The 21,842-nt window shown below is 38.7% G+C and overlaps 2 protein-coding genes across 3 annotated transcripts; one reads left to right on the top strand and one right to left on the bottom strand.

Moving 5' to 3' along the window:
- Positions 1-226: 226 nt before the first annotated feature.
- On the bottom strand, positions 227-1,278 carry LOC142038450 (IQ domain-containing protein H-like). The gene is made up of 2 exons (XM_075043890.1): positions 1,213-1,278; positions 227-513 (listed from the first exon to the last, which is right to left on the bottom strand). Exons 1-2 carry the CDS (start codon positions 1,261-1,263, stop codon positions 280-282), a joined length of 285 nt encoding a protein of 94 aa, XP_074899991.1. The 5' UTR covers positions 1,264-1,278; the 3' UTR covers positions 227-279.
- Positions 1,279-1,428: 150 nt separating this feature from the next.
- AAGAB (alpha and gamma adaptin binding protein) lies at positions 1,429-21,626 on the top strand. 2 transcript variants are annotated; one of them, XR_012652706.1, is made up of 10 exons: positions 1,429-1,576; positions 9,150-9,340; positions 10,309-10,405; positions 11,193-11,282; positions 13,525-13,608; positions 18,360-18,442; positions 19,124-19,217; positions 20,046-20,217; positions 20,661-20,710; positions 21,233-21,626. XR_012652706.1 is itself a non-coding variant. In XM_075044654.1 (10 exons), the coding sequence occupies exons 1-10, from the start codon at positions 1,501-1,503 to the stop codon at positions 21,308-21,310; spliced, it is 948 nt and encodes a 315-aa protein (XP_074900755.1). In that variant the 5' UTR covers positions 1,429-1,500; the 3' UTR covers positions 21,311-21,626. The 2 variants fall into 2 exon arrangements, 1 of the variants encoding a protein (XP_074900755.1); XM_075044654.1 differs by having other exon boundaries at positions 20,046-20,150.
- Positions 21,627-21,842: the final 216 nt, after the last annotated feature.

Here is a 21,842-nt window from a genome sequence, read left to right as displayed (position 1 = left end):
GGGAAAAAATAACGTTTAGACTATTACAAAAGTATGAGGGATATTAAATTTATTTAACTAATTTAATTTAGCAATCCACTCAACTGAAAAGTTGATAGGCTTTGTACTTCTGTTGCACTAAATCTGATTTTAGCTAACGGTATGAGGCACAAGATCCGTTAATTCTGACGACCCAAAAGAGGAAGCCACCATTCTGAACTGTAATGTCTGATGAATCCCATAATTTCCTAATCAGAAAGAGATCTTGCAGGATGACAAATACCTGGCCCCCATAATATCCTAATCAAAAAGAGATCTTGCAGGATGACAAATACCTGGCCCCATGTACTCTAAGTGAATTACTGACAGAGATCTCAAAAACTGAATCGTCTTCTGGATCTGCTCCATTTTACCTACTCTCAGCCCAAATTTGGTTCTTTCAATTGCTGTTCCAAGGTCGCTAATATCCACAGATTTTACATTTTCTTTCAAGTTGATATTTTTCACTTTAAGCTTGTGAAGGTCTTCTTGAACCTAAAAAGCAAGTTATGACAAAAATCACACCCATAACCAAACACCATGGGATTATGCGGCAGAGTTAATCCAAATTAAATGCCTCCTAAATACAGGAAAGAAATACATGCAACTTCCCATACTTCTGTACTTTTATAAATAAGAGAATACAAAGCCAATGACTTTAAAGCCATCGACTGCAGAAACCTGAAGAAAGTTAATTTTAAAACAAATCTCGCAAAGCAAATGCAATAAGCTTTAGGACTGAGGTCTTTGGCCAAGGAATGATGTTTCATTACACATTTCAAACACCTCCCTTGGCACAGATGGCTTAAATCTACAGGAATCTCCCAAGTGTTAACGAGCAACTGAAAAGTAGAGGCAGCCTGTGAGGAGACCATGTCAGCCCACGTCAAAAACGTATATTTACACTGCGTTAACAAAAAAAAAAACATTAAAAAAATTGAAGGTCCCGTTATGTTAAGAACCGTAACGTTTACAAAGCCCAAGCCCTTATCCAAAATTCACCGGCGGCGACACCGCCGCCGCTCCCTCACGCAGGGTCTGAGCCCTCCCGTTCCCCTCAGCAGCAGGCCGCGCCGCCCGCGCCTCAGCCGAGGCGTGAGGCGGCCTCCCCGGGGGAGGAGGGGTCCTGCGGGGGCTCGTCGCTACGGCTGCCGAAGAAGGACGGGGCCGAGCTCGGGCGCTGCCCGGACCCACCTGCACCAGGACGGCTCCCGCCTCCTGCCCCGGCTCCACGAAGCCGGCCATGGCGGCTGCCGCCCTCGCCCCTAGCAACGGGACGCGCTGGGCGGACCGCACCATCCACCTCGCCGCGGGAGGGAGGGCACGTCAAACGGGGGCCGAGCCCGCTCTGCGGCTCGCTCCTCCCCTCGCGCTGTCCGTGCTCCCCCCGCCTTTCCGGAAGGGCTCTCCCGCTCGCCGCCTCCTCCCCCGCCGCAACCGGGTGGTAGCGGCGGGGCCGGAAGGGGCGCGGCGGCGGGCGCCATGGCGGCGGCGGCGGGGCCCTTCGCGCTGGTGACCAGCTGCGCCGCCGGCTTCGCGGCCGAAGAACTCGTCAAACGTGAGTCGTCGCCGCGGCGCGCTGCGGGGCCCGGACGGACGCAGCCGCGGGGCCCCGGCCTGCCCGCAGCTGCAGGTCTCGGCCCGGCAGCTCCTCACCCCCAGCCCGGGCCCTCAGGGGGAGCCCCGAGGGGTGGCAGTCCTCCCCTCACGCATCGTCCCCAGAGCGGCCGAGCCCTGCCAGGGCGGCCAGCCGGCTCCCTGCCTGCCCCCGGGCCTGTGGCGTTTAACCACCTGGCCTTGGGGAGGGCATCAGGGGCCTCCTTTACTGCTTTAGGGAAGTAAGCTATTTCAGGGAGCCGGTGTAGAGCCACCGGTTGGGTTTTGTACTCTGACACTGAGGAGCAGGCGATATTCACCACCACAACCCACAGGAAAGAAAGGAAGCCTCACATCCTAAAATGCTTTGTTACCCGCTGGCCACTTGCCGTATCTTAAGTGTGAATAAACTGTCATAAGTTATACCTGGACAAAATAATTTGAGAATTGTCTTGAGACTGAATAAAAAAATAATACTTTGTTCAACAACAAATGAAGAACAGATTCATGAGACCATAAGGTTTGCTGCTGGCCATTCTGGTCATTCACACAGAGTACAAAAATGATCTTCTTTTATTGGGACATGTCAGTGGCCCAGATAGCCCCTAGAACAAGAGGGGGGACACCAGAGCAGCTCAGGAGTGTAGGCAAGGGGAAAACAAAAGCAGAGTAAATGCTGTCCCTCTGGTTTCTTCTTTCCATTTATGAAGTGAACAGACTATCTTGGACCTTAAGAATGGTAGAATTTCTGAAATTCCTGGTGGGTCTAAGCTCTTGCTTTACTTAAGCTTGCTTTCACACATTAGACCATTCGTTGTCTCAATGCAGAAGCACAAAAAAGGGAAAACTAAAAGGTTCTTCCTTTTTGCAGTTGTCAGAATTATAGATTATACTTACTTCCTATCAAATACATAGAATTCATTCTGTAGGAAGTTGGTTTTTTGGAACACAGTTGCCCTTTTTGTGGCTTAGAAAAGGGAGCATGAGAGTGAGACCTGATAGCAGAGAAAACTTTGGTGGAATTTTTAGTAATTCTAAAATCAGGGGGATTCCAGGAAGAAGCTGTTTAGATCTTGGTGGTTTTGCTATTACAACTTGTTAGTACAACCTTGCTTTTCAGAGAACTGTCATGAACAGTTTGATGTGTACACTAAAATGTATAGCTTATCAACACCCCCACCCCCTTCCCTGGATTTGTTTTCGTCTCTTTCTTAGTAAGATCTTACTTAGGACCTCATAAAGCAGAGGGCTGCCCCCAGGGACTGGCTCACTCCATGTCATTAAACCACATTTTGAAGCAAGAACAACAACACAAGGTCTGCCCTCAAAGGCTACTCTGTCAAAGCAGCTGGGTTGCTATTGCTATTGAATTATTTAAAGATTCCATACCAAAGAATATTAGTATTGGTTGTTGCTTATTTTTGAGGAAGATATAAGCAAATTAGAAGGAATTAATCAAAGGAAATCTACAGGAACCTTGAATATTTTTCATAGTGAAATTAAACAAGAAAGGCGAGCAAAAGGCTTCATAGAAATGCTGTTTAATCTGAGAAAGTCTTAAAACTTCACTTTTCTTTGTCTTTTTTTTTAAATAGTACTTACTTTGAAATGTCTAGGCTTCCACTGTTTTCCAGCATCAAAACTGGAGTCTTACAGTCTCTGTATCCTCCGATTGGGTTGCTTTAGAAAAGACATTAAAATCTTCCTGAAAGAAACATGATCATTTACTAAAATAAATACCATGAGAATTTTAAATTCCTGCTTTGTATAACAAGTACATCAGATCCAGAAGCATAAGCAGAACAAACATTGTAAAACATTCAAGGATGTACCAATAAGGACAGGGCAGCTAGTGGTTGGCTACAGTAGGCTGGGCTGAAGGGTCTTGGTGGGTTGAAACAAAATGCTGATGCAATTCTCAGAACTTGAGCTTTTACAGCATGAAAGTGTCACACCAGATTAAAGGCATTATTTGATAATGGTTTAGCTCAATGCTGAGAACAAGAGCATTATATTAACAGCTCTGAGGCAGTACAGTGTCTGAGATACAGTATGTATGGTAACAATGTGCTATTAAATATTGTGTAAGTTGGTAGGATCCATGGAGCAGTTGGGTTTTGAGTCTATAACAGAAACATGAAACAAAGCCCTTATTGCTATTATCACTGCTTTTGCTGCTGTGTTGCTAGATTTCCCTGTACATGCTCTTTGTAGGCAATCCGTTTTATAAGTAGAAAGAAGCCACTTACAGCATTCACTGTCAGGAGTTGTACTAGAACCTATTTCTCCTGCTGCCTGCCAGAACTTTCCAGGCTAATTACAAGGCTTTTCCCAGCATTTTCATCCTGTTAAGTAGGAAATGGCTTGAGGATGAGAAGAATATTATGGTACATTTGCTAGATATATTTTTATTCAAGTTTCTGTGGGATACCCTGAATGCTTTATTTCATTAGATACTGTGGCAAAATAAAGCTATTTAAAATGCACAGGAGTGGCTCTTCTCTTAAATTAAAATGGCAAATAAGATTTAGTTTTTTAAAATGCTGGCCAACAGATAGATACTGTCTGATACAATTTTTTTTGTTTTTTTCTTCTTTTTTGACTGTTTACCCCTCCCCTCCTCCCCCCCAGCATATTTGAGTTCTTTTTACTCCTTGTGTAATTTGCAGGAGTATTTTTTATGGTGTATTCCACCAGGTGGCTCTCAAGGCCCAGAATGTGAGAACTACTTGGTGCACCTACCAACTAAGAGGACTTGGGATCATTCAGGGCATTGCAGAAGACTGAATTATGTTCTTACAGCTTGTATTCAATTTGAAAAACACTAGGAAGAGTGATCAATACCTTAATCCCTTTGGGAAAAAAAAAAACCTGCAAAGAGGAGTTGTAATGACTCTGAAAAAAAACATTACTATTAAACACACTCTGCAGTAGGAGTGCTTAAATATCAGTTAGGTATTAGATAGCTGAGAACACTGCTGCAAGCAGCAAGAGATATACATCTTGTTCTTTGATTATTATTCAGCTCTTTTCTGAAAAGTTATTTCTGGTCTCCAGTTCTCCTTTTGAAAAACTATTTGCTGCCTTGCACTTATGGAATACTTACTAAGCCTCTGTATTGGAAAAAGGGAATGGATGTTAGATTTTACAATTTTGTGTCATCTTCCTTGTCTTCTGAACCATTGTTTAATTTACCTTGTCTATATGCAGGCTCATGAAATTAAAAGTCAACAAGTCCAAATCAGTAAAATGAGCAAACATTTATGTAAATAGATAACTGAAATTAATTTCCAAAAGTACTGGTCAGAATTTTGTCCAATTTATTAAAAATTATAGACTTCTGAGTAAAGGACGGACACAACTAATGAATTTGCTGAAAAACATAAGCTACTGACTGACTGCCTGGAAGTAAAAAAAAACCTTTTCCTGTGGACAGATTCCACAGAAGTTTGGAATTTCATTGAGCTATGTGATACCAGTCACTCTCAGTTACTGGATTGAGCGAGCCATGAACTGATCTCATGTCTCAGTTGCTGTTCTGTTCTTAAATGGTTTTCTGATAGAAAGCAGGCAAAGGGAGTCGTGAACTGGGATAAAATGGAGGAAGGGAATTGTCCAAGTCCAACAAATGTGGTGAGCTAGCATAGGTGGGCATTAGTACAAGGGTTTGGAGGTCACATAGGTGAATACTGCCCACGTATGCAGAACGTAATGACCTGAGGATGATACTGCAGTTGGCTTAGAAATGGTCTGTTTGGTCCCTAGCCTCAAATAATTCACTGTAGATTAAGAAGCTTCTATTGCTCCAAAGTGCTTTTACACAGAAGTGTGGGGCACTGAAATACATTGTCTTAATTAGTATTCAGCAGTTATTGGTAAGATTGTAAAAGTTATTTCAGTAAAATAAGTGTCCAGCATTAGTAGTTGCATTATTTCTTAGAGGACCTTGAACTCTAAATCATGTTTTTGAATGACACTAAGCAATGTTCTTTTGTGGCATGAACTTTTCCATGCATGTTTTTAGTAGTCTTTAATGGTGATGCATTTGGAGTCTGTTTGCATTCCTGTCATCCAAACAAGCCACTTCTGCTCTGTGAAAAGGCAAGCTAATTAAGTCAGCCCAGTAGGCCTGCCTACTGTTGTGGTCAAAGAGTGACTCAGTTGGTTTTCCAGGCTCTTTGGATGGCAAACCACAGACACTTTCAATGGCTAGGGAGTTTAAAATTAAAAATGAGTAACTCACTAGAGATAAGTTTGACAAGCCACCTCCTTTTGTTGTATTAGTTTTCTAGAAGTTTATCCCGTAGCCAAATAAAACTTAATGGGGTTTATTCTGATTAATATTCTCTAAAATTAGATATGAAACTATTCCAGCCAAATTTACTTTTTCATTAAAATATAGGCCATCTTGGTAAGAAATTCCTGGAATCTGGAGGTAACAAATGTAATCCTTAAAACTAGTTCCAAAACGGAATATATCCTTGACAGCTCAATTTCAGTTGCAGTGTATATTTTTTTTGTAGTATCTGCTTGTTTAAAGGCCAAAACCTAATTGGTGGTCTAAGTGACTCCTGTGGAAGAGAACTATTCAGAAGATATCCAAACTGCATTTTGTTTCCTGCTATGAGCAATCAGGCTGTTTTGCAGTAATTTGTTACAACCGTACATGCAGGCTGAGACATAGCAAGTCTGAATCCTTTCAGAAAGCTCCTGCAGTCCTTTGAGTTTAGTGTGCAACATCCATTTTTACTGGGAGAGAAATTTCACAGGGGATTGGCAAAATCTCTGTGGATGAATGATGGGTAATCAGAAGCACAATGGGATGAAAGACAACTGCTTAAAATACAGGAACAAATAGCATGTAATAGGAAATGGGACACGTCCTCATTCTTCTAGCAGTGCTTTGAGGCCTAAATTTGTCCATGAACTCTTTTGTAAGGAAAAAAAAATAAATCACAAAGCAAATGTGAAAGTTCTTTCATATCAGCTTTTGAAAATCTTTTATAAGAAGTTCTTTCCTTTTGTATTCTTGCTAGGGTGGCTAACTTCACTTAAGTGACTTTTGAACTGACTTCCTTTCCTCACCCTGTTTTCCTCCCTTTGGCTTTCTAAGCTTATTGCTGATTTTCTGGGTTTCAATGATTTTTATAGCCTCCTTTATTCTTAGCTTCTTGTGGCATTGCCTTACAATTCTGCTAGCTTAGAACTGATTTTTTAGTTATTTTTAACTGTCAAAACACTAGTGAAGGGAAATTTACAGCATATTTTATGTAGCATTCAAAGCTTCCAAACAACATCTGCTTTCCAGGGCAGAAAATTAAGATTACAGCTGCATTTGGAAAGCTAGGCAACAGATAATTCTGGAAAGAAAAAGCATCACTGTGTTTTGGACATGCACAGTGACATTGTCTGCCTAACCTGTTTCCTCTCCCAGTTGCTGGAATTTTGTCACATTATATCCAAGCACAGTGAAAGCTACCTCCGTTGGCCCAAATATCCGTTTAAAAGAAACTCCTAGTCTAGTAGCAATTGGCTCATATTAAATATAGTCCCGTTTACCAAAGATACGAAACTAAATTATATCACATATAGCACTTTACTAGTCATTTTTATAGCACCTGTTTTATAGCAGAAAAAAAAGTCATCTGCCAAAATGCCTTTATTACAATAGAATACATACATTATAGATTTTGTAAAGTGACATACTGTCATTTGATGATCTGTTTCACTAATTACTTGGGGTTTTTTTTGAGGAAGAGTAGACTTGATATATTTGTGTAGCCTAAATTGAAAAGCTTGCGTTTAAAACTGAAAAGCTATTTTCATGTTTCTCTGGAAGATGGGTACATAGGCATTTGCTTCATGTCAGGAGAGTGTAATATCAGCTAATGCAAATAGGATAGAGATACCTGTTGCAAAGTGACTGCAGCATTACAATGAAGTGTTGCAGGGCAAGCAGAGATCCATGTATACAAGCTTTTATGAGATAAGCATGGAAAAACAGCTTCCATGTGCCACTGGAACTGGTGTGTACTGCTTAAGAGTGATTAAAAAAAGCTGTGAAAGAATGGATATCTTTCAAGATTAATGATTTTGGTTAGCTGTATTGGTAGTCTCTTCCACATTTATATGAACAAGTTAGTGCTCTAAGAATAAAAAGTTCAGAATCAAGGTTTGTTTGGTATTGAGTCAGTATCATCATCCCCCAGCCCCAAGGTGACATGGATAGTCTTATCACAGAATAGCTTCTGACTGAAGACCAATTACTCTGAAAACTATTGCCATCCAAATTAAGTCTCAAACTTCCTTAACCTGGAAAAAACATGTAGATGTGGCTTTTTTTAAAAAAAAACAAACAAAAAAACCAAAAACAAAAAACAAACATACAGGAGATTCCCTCCCAGGTTTCTGTTTCTGAGGTCAAATTTCTCCCCAGATTCCCTGTGTCCTCCTCCTCACTGCTTCAAATAATCCTTCTGGTTTAGAGCTCTCCTCTGTGCTGCCTTGTACGCCATGCTCATTCACCAGTTACATTTCTCAGACTTTGCAGTTAGTTGCAAAAATCATTGAGCCCTTCTATGGCAACCTTTGCAATGAGTTTTTCCTGCCTTTTTGTTGATAAGATACACATAATTTCAAATTCATGTACAGACTATTTGGGGAACAGCCTGTTCTAGCATCTCCAGGAGCCGTGTCTCAGTACTTTAAAATATGACCCTTAAGATCTTTGAAAACACACATACCTTATTTCTCCTGTATTTTAACTCTTCTGATGTCCAAGGCAATTCTAGATGACTCAGTCAATTTTATAGATAATTGACCTGTGTTTTAAAGTGTCCTTAAATTTGTTCAGCTTGAACAAGATACCCTGCCCTTTCCAGTGAGGTATATAGATGGGATGCTCTGCTACTAACTGTAATTCAACTCCACCAGGTGGCTGTCATGCTATGAGAGTATGCCCTGTGAAGGTTGCTACCAGCACACGAAGGGCAGTCTTTAAAATTACATTATCAAAGCACTGCCTTGGATTTTAATTGTCAAACTCCTACATGGAATTTAATGGGAATTACAACTGAATTGTAGTAACTTGGTTTATTTTCTCATTACTTACCTTCAGGTTTTGGTCACAGTCAAACACTTTTTACATCTGAATGAACACGCAAGGTTTGTTTCTGCTGTAATAAAGTCTAGGTATTCTCTCCATACATCCTGCTTACAGGTAGTGAGTTTGAGGCTAACACTTTAAAAGACATTTCCAGGAAGAAAGGCTTGCTTTCTGAAGAGCTTCTGTACCATATTTTATTTTGAAAGCTAGAAAATAAACTCTTTTGAAACAAAATTCTTTTGAAAGCTAAATAATAAATTCTAGGACAAAGTAACAAATTGAGTTTGAATTTTTAAAGATCTTAAATATATACTGTTTTATTATAGTAAGTAAAGATGGCTCTGTATTGGCATTGTACCAAGTTTCTCTAGGCAAATTATTTTCTTGATGCTGGTTTTATCATCTGTCTCGTTCATTTTCTTTTATACAGGTATCACAGGAAAAGATGACCTTACTGTGGGTGCAACTACAAGTGGAAGAGTGAATTTTTACCCCTGGACAATAGATAATAAATATTATTCTGCAGATATTCACCTCTGTGTAGTACCAAACACATTTCTTGTTACTGGAGATATTGCTGAATCCGTGCAAGCATTTGTTGTGTACTTCGACAGCACAATAGTAAGACTTTTCTGCTTCATTATAGTGCTTTATCTGTATGATATAGTTGCCTTATCACAGTGAAAACCACAAATTATATTCTCTTCATCTTGTGCCATCCATTCCTTTTAGGCTGTTCCATTAATTGTCAGTAGATCAATGTTAAATTATGCCTGCTAACAATGGAAGCAGTTTGCTTCCCTTTTACTATTATACTCTAGCTGCAAGAGAGGTTTTCAGGATGCAAATATGTCACTAAGTTAGGCAAATCGTCCTCTAGTCCACCACCTTCAGCTTTACTCCTAGCTTATGCTAGTTCAGAAAGGCTGCTTTAGGATAGCCAAGACTGAGGGAGCTAAACATAAGATGCAGTGCTATCAATCATTTTACCCAAAATTGTTTCTACTAAGATGGCAGCAGTGAAAACAGTGCTTTAGCAAAAGCCAGAAAGATTCTGAGACAAAAAAAATATTCTAAATAAGGAACAGTTTTTCACCACAGATGGGAAAGGGTACGTACCACACATTCTGCAAAGATACCTTTAACCAGACATCTCAAGGCTGTCTCAGAATAAACTAGAGCAATGGGAGTAGTCCACCAGCTCTCATAACATCCACTTTAGTGTAGCAGATGGAGTAACTGCACATTAAACCTGAGATATGCTTAAAATGAAATACTCATGATTAGCCTTAAATAAAAATCTTTGCTAATCTACACTAGGATTGCATAATTAATATTAAACATGAAAGGGAGGTCCAAGGCAGTAGGATTAACTCATCTGTAAGGTAAGTCAAGAATCAGAAGGAAGTTGTGTATAAGTCAACTTCTTTAATGAGAGCAGAAGTACCTTAAACATACTTGATATGCAGCCTAGCATATTTCCTTACTTCATTCCTTTTGTTTTAATACTATTAATGATTTAAAACTAGTTTAAAAACTAAAGTATTTGAGGATGTATTCCAAAGAACTTTTTTTTTTTCCACCTTTAGAAATCTGGACTTGATAGTGTCTCTGAATGGCTTCCTCTGACAGAAGAGTGGTTACCAGAAGTCATGATCCTGGTTTGTAATAGAGTATCTGAAAATGGTATGAAACCCAAAGAAGTTCCAAACTGACTTAGAGTTATTAAGCTTGCATAATGATTTATTTTCTAGTTAAATCAACACAACTGTTTCAAAATACCTGTGTGAGACTGAGCTTGAGATTTGACTGAGAAGAGTCAGGTTACTCTTGTGACCAGGAACAGAAGTCTTAAGCTAGTTGTGGTTAAAACCGAATCAGAATTTTACAAGCTTGCTTCAAATGAGCTCTGTGTATCCCGTTCCTAGTATACCAGCATGCCTTGTAAGGTAACTAAAAAGGCATTCATATTACTCGATGTGCCTGATACCCTCAGGTGAAGAATGACAATGATCGTTGGTTGCTTAACTACAGTGGAAAGTATTTTTTTGACCATTTTGACATTAAATATGCGTGTTTGCTTTAGTTCTAGATTAGTATATGCAATACAACAGCAAGCTGTAAGGTAAATGCACATCCCTGTAACTTCATTCAGATTCAAACCTAGAGTTAATAGAAGTCTTCATTCACTGTGGCACTTCACTTACAATTACTTTTGAGTACCCACTGGAAAGCCATTTGATTTTATGGTATTTAAAAAAAACAATTCGAAGGAGGAGTTTGTTTAACTCTGCAGTTTTTGGAATCAAATCCAAAGTGAATGGAGGACCCACCCCAGCTACTATATACTTTGCCCCCATACAGTCCAGAATAAGCAAACAAATTTGAGGGAATAAAGTGTAGCTAAAGATCAACTGCTGGTATTGGTCTCAAATATCTATGTTTAGTATGCATTTTTGTTTCCCAACTTTAGGTGTTAACAGACAGAAAGCTCAAGAATGGTGCATCAAGCATGGCTTTGAACTGGTAGAACTTAGCCCTGAGGAACTGCCTGATGACGATGGTAGGACTGCTACTTCTGTTTTAATTTTTAGAATAAAAAAGCACACCAAAATATCTTCTAAACAATTGCAAGGGGCATAACTTTATGTGCTACATGATTACAGCATGGAATGCTCTCAGTTGGTGAGGCTTAGTCTCAGCTATAAAAGGTCAGGAGGAGGTGGTTACTTCCTCCAAGAAATTCCATTTGTCTCTTCCCAAATACAGCTGCTGTTTATGTAGCACCTACATAAAAATATCTGCTCCTTTTTCTGGCACTAATCCTAAGACTGTATTGATAGATTAGAAGCATTTATATTCCACTTTGGAAATAAATCTAAAAAAAAAAGAACTAGAGAAATGCAGAAGGGCAGGAAAATTCTTTGGTTTTTTAAAACATTTTAGAATAGCATGCACTGTTACACAGGAAATAAACCAGTTTCAAAATCACTGGCTCACCATACATTTGTAACATGATAAAACCCATGAAGCAGAGTCAGAAGTGTGATGTTCCACTCTTGAAAAGTGACTATGCACTTCCTGACAGCCTTATCTCCTCATTTCAGTGACAAAAAAAGTGTTTACATCTTACCTCTATAGAGCTAAAATGAGCTAACTGACTCCATTTCCAGGCTTGAGTGGAATTAGTCACTAACATTTGCTTTATTTCAGGTTCACCAAGTATACAGCTGTCACCAAAAATAATTTAGTCTAAAGGTCTTCTAAGCTAGAACTCAAGTTCCTCCCTCCCCACCCCCTTTAAAGGCCTGGATTAAAATTGTATCTTGAGTAACTAAGAACCACCCCATCCCCCCAATGTTTTTAAAGATGAGTTTCTTTTTGGCATTTTGTTAGTCAGGGAGGGAGGAATACATATATTTCTGATTTATAGAAACAAGACAAATTGGAAGTTGGTACCTCTTAGACTAAAGTTTTCTTATGAAGTGCTTTAAAAGGAAATACTAGTAACATTAAGTCAAGTTTTTTGGTTTTTTTCTATTGAATAATTGTTGTAAAGAGCAAGTTATTTGCTATTTAAATAATATAAGTAATGGGAATAATAACAACTCAGGATGTTAATCTTCAGAGTATTAAGATACATGGTCTTTCCTGGATTTTTAATATGGTAGTTGATTCACTGTGACTCATGAGGAGGAAATGTATTCCAGTGAGTAAGTAACATTTACCCTGTAAATACAGTGTATGAATTACTTACAAAAGATAAAATGGATGCAGTAAACATACTGGGCCAATATCTGTTTAAAAATTATGACATTTCTGGCAGCTCATCACAAATGAACTGGAGCTCTTGCTATGACTACACTGTCAGTCAGTTGTTTGTGCAGTAAGGACAAGAACTCTAAACTGAGACTTTCAATAATGACTCTGATACAAAATCAAACAGCAGTGTCATAGAGGGCAAAATATTTGATCTAAGGGGTCACAGACAGCTTTAAATTAATTTTTAAAGGCAGTTTCAATTACTGCACCTGTCCCTGAGTCATCCTAAAAAAGTCTGATTTTTTTAAGCAATCACATTTTTGTATCCAAAGGTTCCCCCCCCCGCCATTGCTTCGTGAGCACAAAATGCACAAAAATGGGAAGCTGACTAAACTGAGGAAATGGGAAAACTGACGTTATACAAAGTGGTGTCAGATCTATTCAGTAAATAAGTTGAAGTCCGAATAATGCTTTCCCTAGTCTTTCAAGTTACTGTAATTCCCAGGATTGCTGGAACATTTGGAGTTAGATGCTGTGGAGATAGCTTTACGATGATTGTTTTTACTTTTAACAAGCATCACACCTTTTTTAAACAGTTGTCTGAAGTTCTTTAGAAAGTAAAGGAAGAAAAAGTAATTCTAGCATCTATTTTTATGCCATACAGCATTCTAAAAGATGCCTGGCTTTTAACAACAACTTAAAAATTGTCTATTACTATTAAATTTACCTGTATGTTATTTAAGAATGTAGGCCTCATGCTAAATACTTAACAAACCCCACTCAGAATTTAGATATCTCTACAAAAGGCTCAGAGCTCACAGTTCATAGTACCTGGAAGCCTAGACCAAGAATTGAGGCATTAATTGAGATTTGTTTGGCCTCTCATGAAGCAAAGGCAAGAAATCTGTGTTTCCTAACAACAGTAGTCATTTATATCCATTGCTATAAGATAGGACAGGCATTCACACATGTTCTTACTTTCAGGCATGTAATGGGTTTTGGTCTAATTGTTAGGAGTGCAATGCCTTTGTCTTTTGCTTTAGATGATTTTCCGGAGTCCACTGGAGTGAAACGAATTGTACAAGCCTTGAACGCCAATGTGTGGTCCAACGTAGTCATGAAGAGTGGTATGTAACACAGGTTGCTCTTATATGAATTCTGGAGAATGTAAGGCTTAGCAGGCTTAGTATTTTCAGCAAAAGTTTAAACTGAGCAGCTACAGTGCTACTGCCAGTGCATCAGTATACAGAGAACTAAAGCACTCTTCAACCTGTTACATGGAATAGTAGGCTTTCAGATACTGCTTTCATTATCCCTTGATGCACAGAGAAACTTACAGGCAATGGGTGAGATTTATTCCGGTTTCAGCATCTGTTCCTGTTCCTTCTGTACTTTGACTTGCTTGCTACCAATAACTTGAGTTAAATATTCCACTAACTCTTCAAATTTCAATGAAAAATGAAAGCTTGTTCCACCAAACTGTAGCAAATAGCTAGTCATTATCAGCTTGGTCTAAAAACTGATGCATGGTTTAGTGTAGAAGAATTAAGTGTTAAGTTCCAAATTTGTTATAGTTTTTTGAAACAGGGATGAGAGTAGCAAGCATGGAGATGAGATTTGGCAAAAAGGGATTTCAAATGTCTGTTGAAGGACATACTAAGTGCATTGCAAGAAGGACTGTCTTTCCTACAGAAAACCCCACTTGAGTACATGGAAACCACAGAATTTTTTGAAAACAGTACAAAAAACAGTCAGCCCCACATAATTTCCTGCAGATAATTGATTATCAGGTAGAGCCAGACTTTTGGATCACTCTGAATCACTTTAGGATTAGACTCATTAGAAAAGGAAATGCTGTGGCTAGCCCAGAGTTATTGCAAGTGTAGATACTTCCGTTTACTTGAAAACCTTTAATTACCTTTCTAATAACACAAGCTGTTGCAGGAAACGTAGGAAGATTAAACTTGTGGAGTGCTTCTTGTTTCACAAAGTTTCATCCCACTAGCAACCTTCCAGTGTCTATCTGCTCCCTGATGTACAATTTTCCACTGTTGAAGCTTCTTCCTTCCTACATCTTTTAACTTTGTAATGATTTCAGGTGCTGAGAGGCTTCTGCTAATTCCTGTAACTGCAAGATGGTTACTGGGACTCGGTAGAACTAAGATGAGAACTACTAAACCGATAATATTTTTCTTTTTTTTTAATGTAGCCTTTTGAGTATTTCTCATGCTACATCAGAATGAGGTTAAGGTGGGTTCTAACTTAATGCAACCATTGTAGAGAAATACGTAGCCATTTGAGATGGTGTAAAGTTATCTCAGTAGTGCTAAACCACTTTTCTTAGCAGCTTATTTCCTGCATTTGACATATGCCACATTACAGAACAGAACTTAGTCACATGTTCAGTTCTTCATGGGGGGAAATTCCTGTGCATCATTAGTGTGTTCTGTAAAGGTCAGACTCCTTGAAAATCCAGATTTTCTATCTCCACAGTACAGAAACCACACAGCATTGATGCACATTACTACAAACTCCTCAGGAAGTGAACTATATTTGGAAGTTGTTATAGCCTGACTATGCCTTCAAAGGGAAATTGTTGAGCTTGTTTTACTTAAAATAAAACTTTTTATAACCTGTAACGTATCTTTTGTTTTCAACTTCCTCCTGATCCTGGAAACTGGCTGCCATGTAAATCAAACTTTAGTTTTTCTACTGAATTACCTATAACTGCTGGCCATTTAGAAACCACAGTCATACTTCATGTGAAGATTTTTCATAGAGTATAAGGTATTTGTGTAGTAGTAAATGCTTATAGCACTGTTAAGCGTAGCCATCCCAAAAGCCAGTGTTACAGCATTGCCTTACTTCAGCTATCTCTTTGTATGAGAATTTTAAGTTTACAAACAGAGCAGGAATGACTTTTTTCAAGTGCAAGCATTAAACCCATATTATCTTCAGGTGTTTTATCTTAAACCCAAATACACTTCTTAAGTTGCAAAGTAGTTTTTTTTCACACACCTATTAAGATTGCTGACCATTTGATTTTTTCTCTAGCCATTGAATACATTCATTTTCACACCAATTCATAAAAATATATATTAAATATAACATAGTTTAATTATAAACATTTTTATATCAAGTAACACCACATGCTTTGTGAGTAAGTAAAGCAATATTGTCTCTACTAAAAGAAAAACAGGCAGTCTTACCCCAGAGTCTCCAGAGGGCAATTTGTTTTGCAATTGGCATAAAGTTGTTGGTGCTCCAGGCATCAGAGCTCTCTTCAATCTGAGTCTCGGGTGGTTTTCTTTCCCTTCTGCAGAAAAGCATGAGTAGTACTTCAGCTAACATCTTCCCCCCCATCTCCCCCAAAGGGTGGCACACTGCTGTTGTCCTTATCTGTCCCTTCAAGAGCAAAGCTAGTTGACCCAGCTGGCAAGAAGAACTTATACCCTCCAAAAAAGGCCAGTTGGCTGCTTTCTTGCCTAAATAGGTGCTTTAGTGACTCCAGCTGAAGTGGGTTACCTAGGCTGGGGCCAGTAATGAGCCTGGCTCTCCTAACAAAAAATTAACCTGATTTAGGGGGACTATTTAAACTTAGTTATTTAAACAAATCATGTGTTTTGACTTTTTAATTCCAATTTTGTATGGAAGTCAGGATCACCACATGTCGGCTAGAGACAGACTATGGAGGAATAGTAGATAAAGACAGTGGAAAACATTTTGCTATGAAATGAGCATATATAAATCTCGAAGCCATGCTCAGAGCACAGTCTACTACAGCTCTACAACTATTGATGAGTGACACCTGTGAAACTATATAGACTCCATCATAATAGAGCCACCAACTATTACAATAAGTTGAGTGAGATAATTTTTGTCTTTGATGCTGTAAGAACATTGTGTAAGGCATCACCCACTTCCTGAATTGCACCCAGAAATTGAAATAACTTTTACATCCAATAAAAAGAGTTTATAGGAAGGTTTTTTTTCAAGGGTGTGCCTGCAACCAAGTGTTTTGTCTGCCACCTCCCTAACCACGGAGCCAGAAACAAACAGCTGCTTTTCAGAGATCCCTGCTGTAGATTTCAGTTCTTTGTAAGTGTGACAACATTTTGTAATTACGCTGGCTGAGGTTATGTGGATGCGGTGGTGGTGGGGATGGAGCCACTGTCATTTTTCTGTACAGGATGAACTCTAATCATAGATATGAAAGAGGTACATGGTTAGATCACTTCATCCACCCCTCTGCCAATGTGGGAATGTTCTCTCTCAAGTACATTCTGGACTGCAATGTCCAATCTAGCTTCAGATGACTCAAAAATTGGCTAAATGTCCATCTTTACAGTTTTCCAAAAGACTGACTTTGCTCAGCCTGCTGAAACTTGGGGAAGCTACTTTGTTTTGGGTTGCAAGTCCCAATCTTTTATCACTCAATTGTCTGTTAATTTAGCTGGTGAGCTTCACGGGCTTTCACATATCTTGCAACTGAACATTTTTAAGGCAATTCATTTGGCTAGACTGATTCACTTCTTCTTTCCAAACCTTTGGCAAGTGATCTGTTAAAGCAGTAAAACTGTATAAAAACCAGAGCCAGTTGAAACACATACATACCTGCTCAGGGCTGGGGGGGGGAGCACAAGGGGAGAAGAGGACTGGGACAGGACACACATTAGCCTAAGTACATAGTGAAGATTATTAAACAGGAAACGGTTTTAGTAATTCCCTAATGGAAACATGTTTACATGTTTTCTAGATAGCTGATGGTTTTAGTTACACATTCAACTCTTCAAAATGAAATTTTGTATAAATAGCAAGTAAATTTGGACAGTGCATAAAAATTACATCATCTCAACATTTGAGTCTAGAGCTTAGTCATTAGTGTAATAATTTAGAACACTTTTTTTTAAAAAGTAATATTAATCTTTCTTCTGGCACAAGTCACTGTTTCCTGGCTATTTGTAGTACAATAACCTAATGTTATTTCTTTTTTAGTTGACCAAAATACTAAGATTTTCAGAAAAATCTCCTGAGTCCCTTGTGTAACTGCAAATATGTACTACTTAATGCAAGGCCAGCTGAAAACATGGCTTAGAAAAAAAACACCACATAGTATCACTTATTATGCATATATTTGTATTTTTAAAATAGTTTAATTTAAAAATACTGTACTGCATCTATTATCTTAGATGATTGTTTAGTTTCAGGTTTGAATTAGCACTTTTTTTAGGTTGGATTTTAAAATACTACTGAAATACATAGTAGGTTAGCAGATGTTGAAAGCCCAGAGCACCTTGCAGCGTGAAGAAACATTGGATTTGATGGCTGGGTCCTTCCATGAATTCTGAATTGGATATTTTAAAATTGCCTTTACCATTACTGTAGCGCTCAACCTATTTAGACAATATGTATGTAAGCAAAGGCATTGTTGCATTTCCTGTATCTAACCACAAACTCAGTGCTGCTTCCCATGGTCGGTGAAACCTGGTCCACTGAATGTCAGTAATAGTAAATGCTGCTTCCATATTTTGAAAACTGCCTTGTTTGGAATCAGAAGACATTTGTCAGACCAAATCCTAACAGAGCAGTGACTTCAATTAAGAAGAAAGAAGAGATTGCATCTCTTGTGGCTTATTCTATTCTAGTCTATATCTATTCCCTGTTGGTAATATTTAGCAGGAAATGTTGTTAATATAGTTTAAAAAAAGCTTAAAGGATATGAAAAATTTCTGCTTAAAATATATTTTCAAGTGCACTGACACAGTTTTACAGGGTGCTGTCTGTCTTCCCTGAAATATTCTCTATCCCACCTGGTCAGTTACAACTATTTGTAATAATACTGCATCTTCTGTCAAACTAATGGCTGTTTTCTTTTTAGACAGGACCCAGGGCTTTGGTCTTCTCAGTACATTAGCAGGTGCGAACTGTAGCATTGGGTCAGAAGAGAACCAAGATACAGAAGTAAACAGTAATTCCTATTTCTTGTTCTTTGCTCATACTGTTTCTCGTGTTGCTCTTTCCTGTTGTCACAGTTGGTGGGGTGGTGGCTTGCTTTTTTTTCCTCATTTCTCAAGGGATGCTTCGCAGCCTGTTGGAATGTATTTTAAAGGAAACATTTCTGAAGTCTGAAATACTCTGTGCATTTTTCTTACAAGTGCTCCTGAGACAGTTGTTCCTAGGAGCTGTCACCTCATGGCTGTAAGCTTGCAGTTTTTCAGGACATTGCCTTAGAACTCATCATTTTACCTGGAGATGTCCGATTGTGTGCTCAGTGTGGAAAGCTGTTGGGTGTTGATCACACTGACTTCAGCACTGTGTAAATGTTTTACCCCATACAAACCGCTGGAGCCAAGGAAAGATTATTAAAAGCTCCATTCAAGATGTTATTTTTCATGAATATCCAAGAGCAGTATTTTGTGCGAAAACTATCACAGGATAGCGTTATTTAAAAAACAGCAACAAACCTATCGTAGAAAACCTTCATGTAGTACCTATTTACAGTGTTGCAAAATACTTTTCATAATACATGTGGTTCAGGTTTTGCAGTAAGTTTTTGAAGTCAAAAGAGGAAGCATCTGATTTGCTGATGATGCTTTTTAAGTGCATTATTGGATACTCTAATATCTGTTTGTTTCCTGACAGTCCAATCCATCACCAGCAGACAGAGAAGAATCCCATGTAGACAACAGAGAAGATGGAGCTAGCACAAACAGCATACAGATTGACAACATTGTAGGTAAGCTCTTTCTCTGCTTGGCAGATATGTTGGAGCAGGCACCCGTGGCTGAGATGGTTCCAGAAAGCCACTGGCTTCTTCTCAATGAAAGTATGGCATAAATGTGTTTGCCACAGCCAGTAGAGGCCAATTGTTTAAACTTGAGGTGTTCTTCTTCTTGAAAAAATGGGCCCAAGTTTGGATAGGACAGAGCCCTGGCAGTACTACCAACTGGAAACATTATCTGATTTTGTGAAATTTCCTGATGCGAATATTGTGTATATATAGAAACATCTTTATAAGAATAAAGTTCCAAGCTTTATGGTTGCGGAGAAAAATCATTACAGTTTGACGCCACAAGAGCTGAATGAAGCACAGTCTCCTTGGGTCAGTCCTAAGAGGTTCAAGTGTTTTAAGCTACAGGTCCTTAAATAACTGCACCATTCCAGGAGATGGGACTTTCTTTTAAGTTGTATGTGGAGATCTTCTAAGGTTGGGTGTTGTTAGTTGTGGTCTAAGCATAATCTCATTATTCTTTAATTTACTCCATGGCTAGACAGATCATTTTATAATAAGCAAGAAACCTTAAGTATTGGATGAACTCAAAACCAGTCTTGCAATGTAATGTATCAAAATTAATTACCACTGTAATCGTGCCATGAGTTGTCTGTATGAGCAATCAGTAAATTAAATGTTTCTTTCCTTCCTGGGGCGGGGGGGAGAGGGGAGGGCAGAATTTTCAAATGGGATTTGCAGATGTTGAAATACAGTTTTTATCAGAAAGGCTTTCATACTTGCTGACAAAACAGAATAACTTACCTTAAACCAACCTATATGCATTTATTTCAGATCCCATGTTAGATATGGACATTCAGGAGTTAGCCAGCCTAACCACGAGAGATGGTGACCTGGAGAACTTTGAAAGGCTGTTTTCAAAGCTGAAAGAAATGAAAGGTACCAGAGAGAGACGTACTGAGCTGTATCACCTATTCTAATCACTCAAAGGCATGAAAGCCAGTGTGTGAGTTGGGAATATCGTACAAATTCCTATTCTCTTGTCTGAGGTTCTTTATAAGTAGCTGATCTTTTCATTAATTTGCCCTTCCCCTTGATAGTGTTCTTGAAAGAAGTAGATACTGCTATCACACTGATTTTGTCCACTGTGAATTAATGCTACAGTTTTCTATAAACAAACCTATAACAAGACTTTTTTTTTTTTTTTTTTAGCTCTACAACTGTGTGCCAATCTTGCAGTTTAAAGCTACAAATGTTTGAGATGAAATCCAGTGTGCTCAGAAGCACCAGCTTTCTGGTGTTTGGGAATTGCAATTGCTCTTACTAAATAAAATTATTTTTTTTTTTGGTGATCTTAAACTAGTTTCTTGGTAGTCCCCTAAAAACAGCTGCATTTCTCTCCCTGCTCACTTCTGAGGTTGACAACCTAAGTCATGTTCTTTTCCACAGATAAAGCTGCAACGTTGCCTCATGAACAAAGAAAACTACATGCGGAAAAGGTGAGATTGTGAAATTGGCATTGAAATTCTTTAAAAAATGGAGTTTTCTTTTCTAAGCTGTAGTTACTTATCTTGTAGGGTTCCTATGTTAAGAGTAATAAGAACAAATGGCACAGTCCTAGGGAAGACTGGCTGGTATCTTCCAAGAACTGAATAACAAACCTGGAATTTTTAAACACCAGAAAAAACTTTCCCCCTTCAAAATTTCTGAAAAGAAGCCTGCAGTCACTGAGGGTGTAAGCCAGCTTGCACTTAAGTCAATGGAAAAGCCTTGATCTCAAGGAAAATTTAATGATGCCTTAATTGGCACAAGTTTTCTGTCACATATGCCTCCCGTGAATTCTAAATTGCTGTCTCTGTGTTGAAATTTCTTAACTTCAGAGAGGATTAGCATTGTACCTAGAAACATGGTTGCTAGGTTTAGCTGCTGCTCAGTTTCTATTTTTTGGATGGTAAATGCAAAATCTTCAGTCATTTGAGGGGAATTTTTCTCCCTTTCCTATATTTTTTTTCCATTGTTAGGTGGCCAAAGCATTCTGGATGGCAATTGGAGGGGACAGAGATGAAATTGAAGGTCTCTCCTCGGATGAAGAAAACTAAGTTCTTCTGTAGCTGTAAGCGACAGAGCAATCCTGAAAGAGTGGTCTTTTTCTGCAATGAGTATTTATTGTGAAAAGCCCCATTTAACTTTAGCTTTCTTTGGTTAAAGGATTCTCCATATCATTGTAGTAAGTAACACATTCCACCACACCTAATGGTTAGAGTGGTTTTGTCTGACTGTTCATTTATTCTCTCAGAGAATTTTGGAAGGCAACGCATGCAGTTAGAGGAAATAATAATTATTAGTTTACATTTTTCAAATTAACATTGTTATTGTTTCCTCTTTTGAGTTTAAATAAACAAATTTACTACCAGTTATCTTTCTACATATGGCTGGTGGTTATTAAGTGACTACTTAATTCTAAACTCAACATTTTAGATGTAGGCCTGTTTGATGTTTTTATGTAGCTTTATAGCTGACTTACTAGTTAAAACAAACCAGATTTATATGAGCCATGAAGAGAAAGTTGCTGAATTGTGCCCTGTTGTGGGATGCTATGCCAAGGCTGCAAGGTTAATCCTGCTGAGTGCC

The sequence above is a fragment of the Buteo buteo genome, chromosome 13, assembly GCF_964188355.1.
Source record: "Buteo buteo chromosome 13, bButBut1.hap1.1, whole genome shotgun sequence".
Taxonomy (NCBI): Eukaryota; Metazoa; Chordata; class Aves; order Accipitriformes; family Accipitridae; genus Buteo; species Buteo buteo.
The sequence above is the reverse complement of the archived record's forward strand: the minus strand, read 5'-3'. Positions and strand labels throughout refer to the sequence as shown.

What these genes read in the sequence shown, in the direction of transcription:
- AAGAB (XM_075044654.1), top strand. Translation starts at nt 1,501, where the DNA reads ATGGCGGCGGCGGCGGGGCCCTTCGCGCTGGTGACCAGCTGCGCCGCC. An exon ending in TAATAGAGTATCTGAAAATG is followed by an intron (nt 10,406 to 11,192) that starts GTATGAAACCCA and finishes TCCCAACTTTAG; the next exon opens with GTGTTAACAGACAGAAAGCT. An exon ending in AAGAGAACCAAGATACAGAA is followed by an intron (nt 18,443 to 19,123) that starts GTAAACAGTAAT and finishes GTTTCCTGACAG; the next exon opens with TCCAATCCATCACCAGCAGA.
- LOC142038450 (XM_075043890.1), bottom strand. Translation starts at nt 1,263, where the DNA reads ATGGCCGGCTTCGTGGAGCCGGGGCAGGAGGCGGGAGCCGTCCTGGTG. An exon ending in CGGGAGCCGTCCTGGTGCAG is followed by an intron (nt 514 to 1,212) that starts GTGGGTCCGGGC and finishes CTTGCTTTTTAG; the next exon opens with GTTCAAGAAGACCTTCACAA.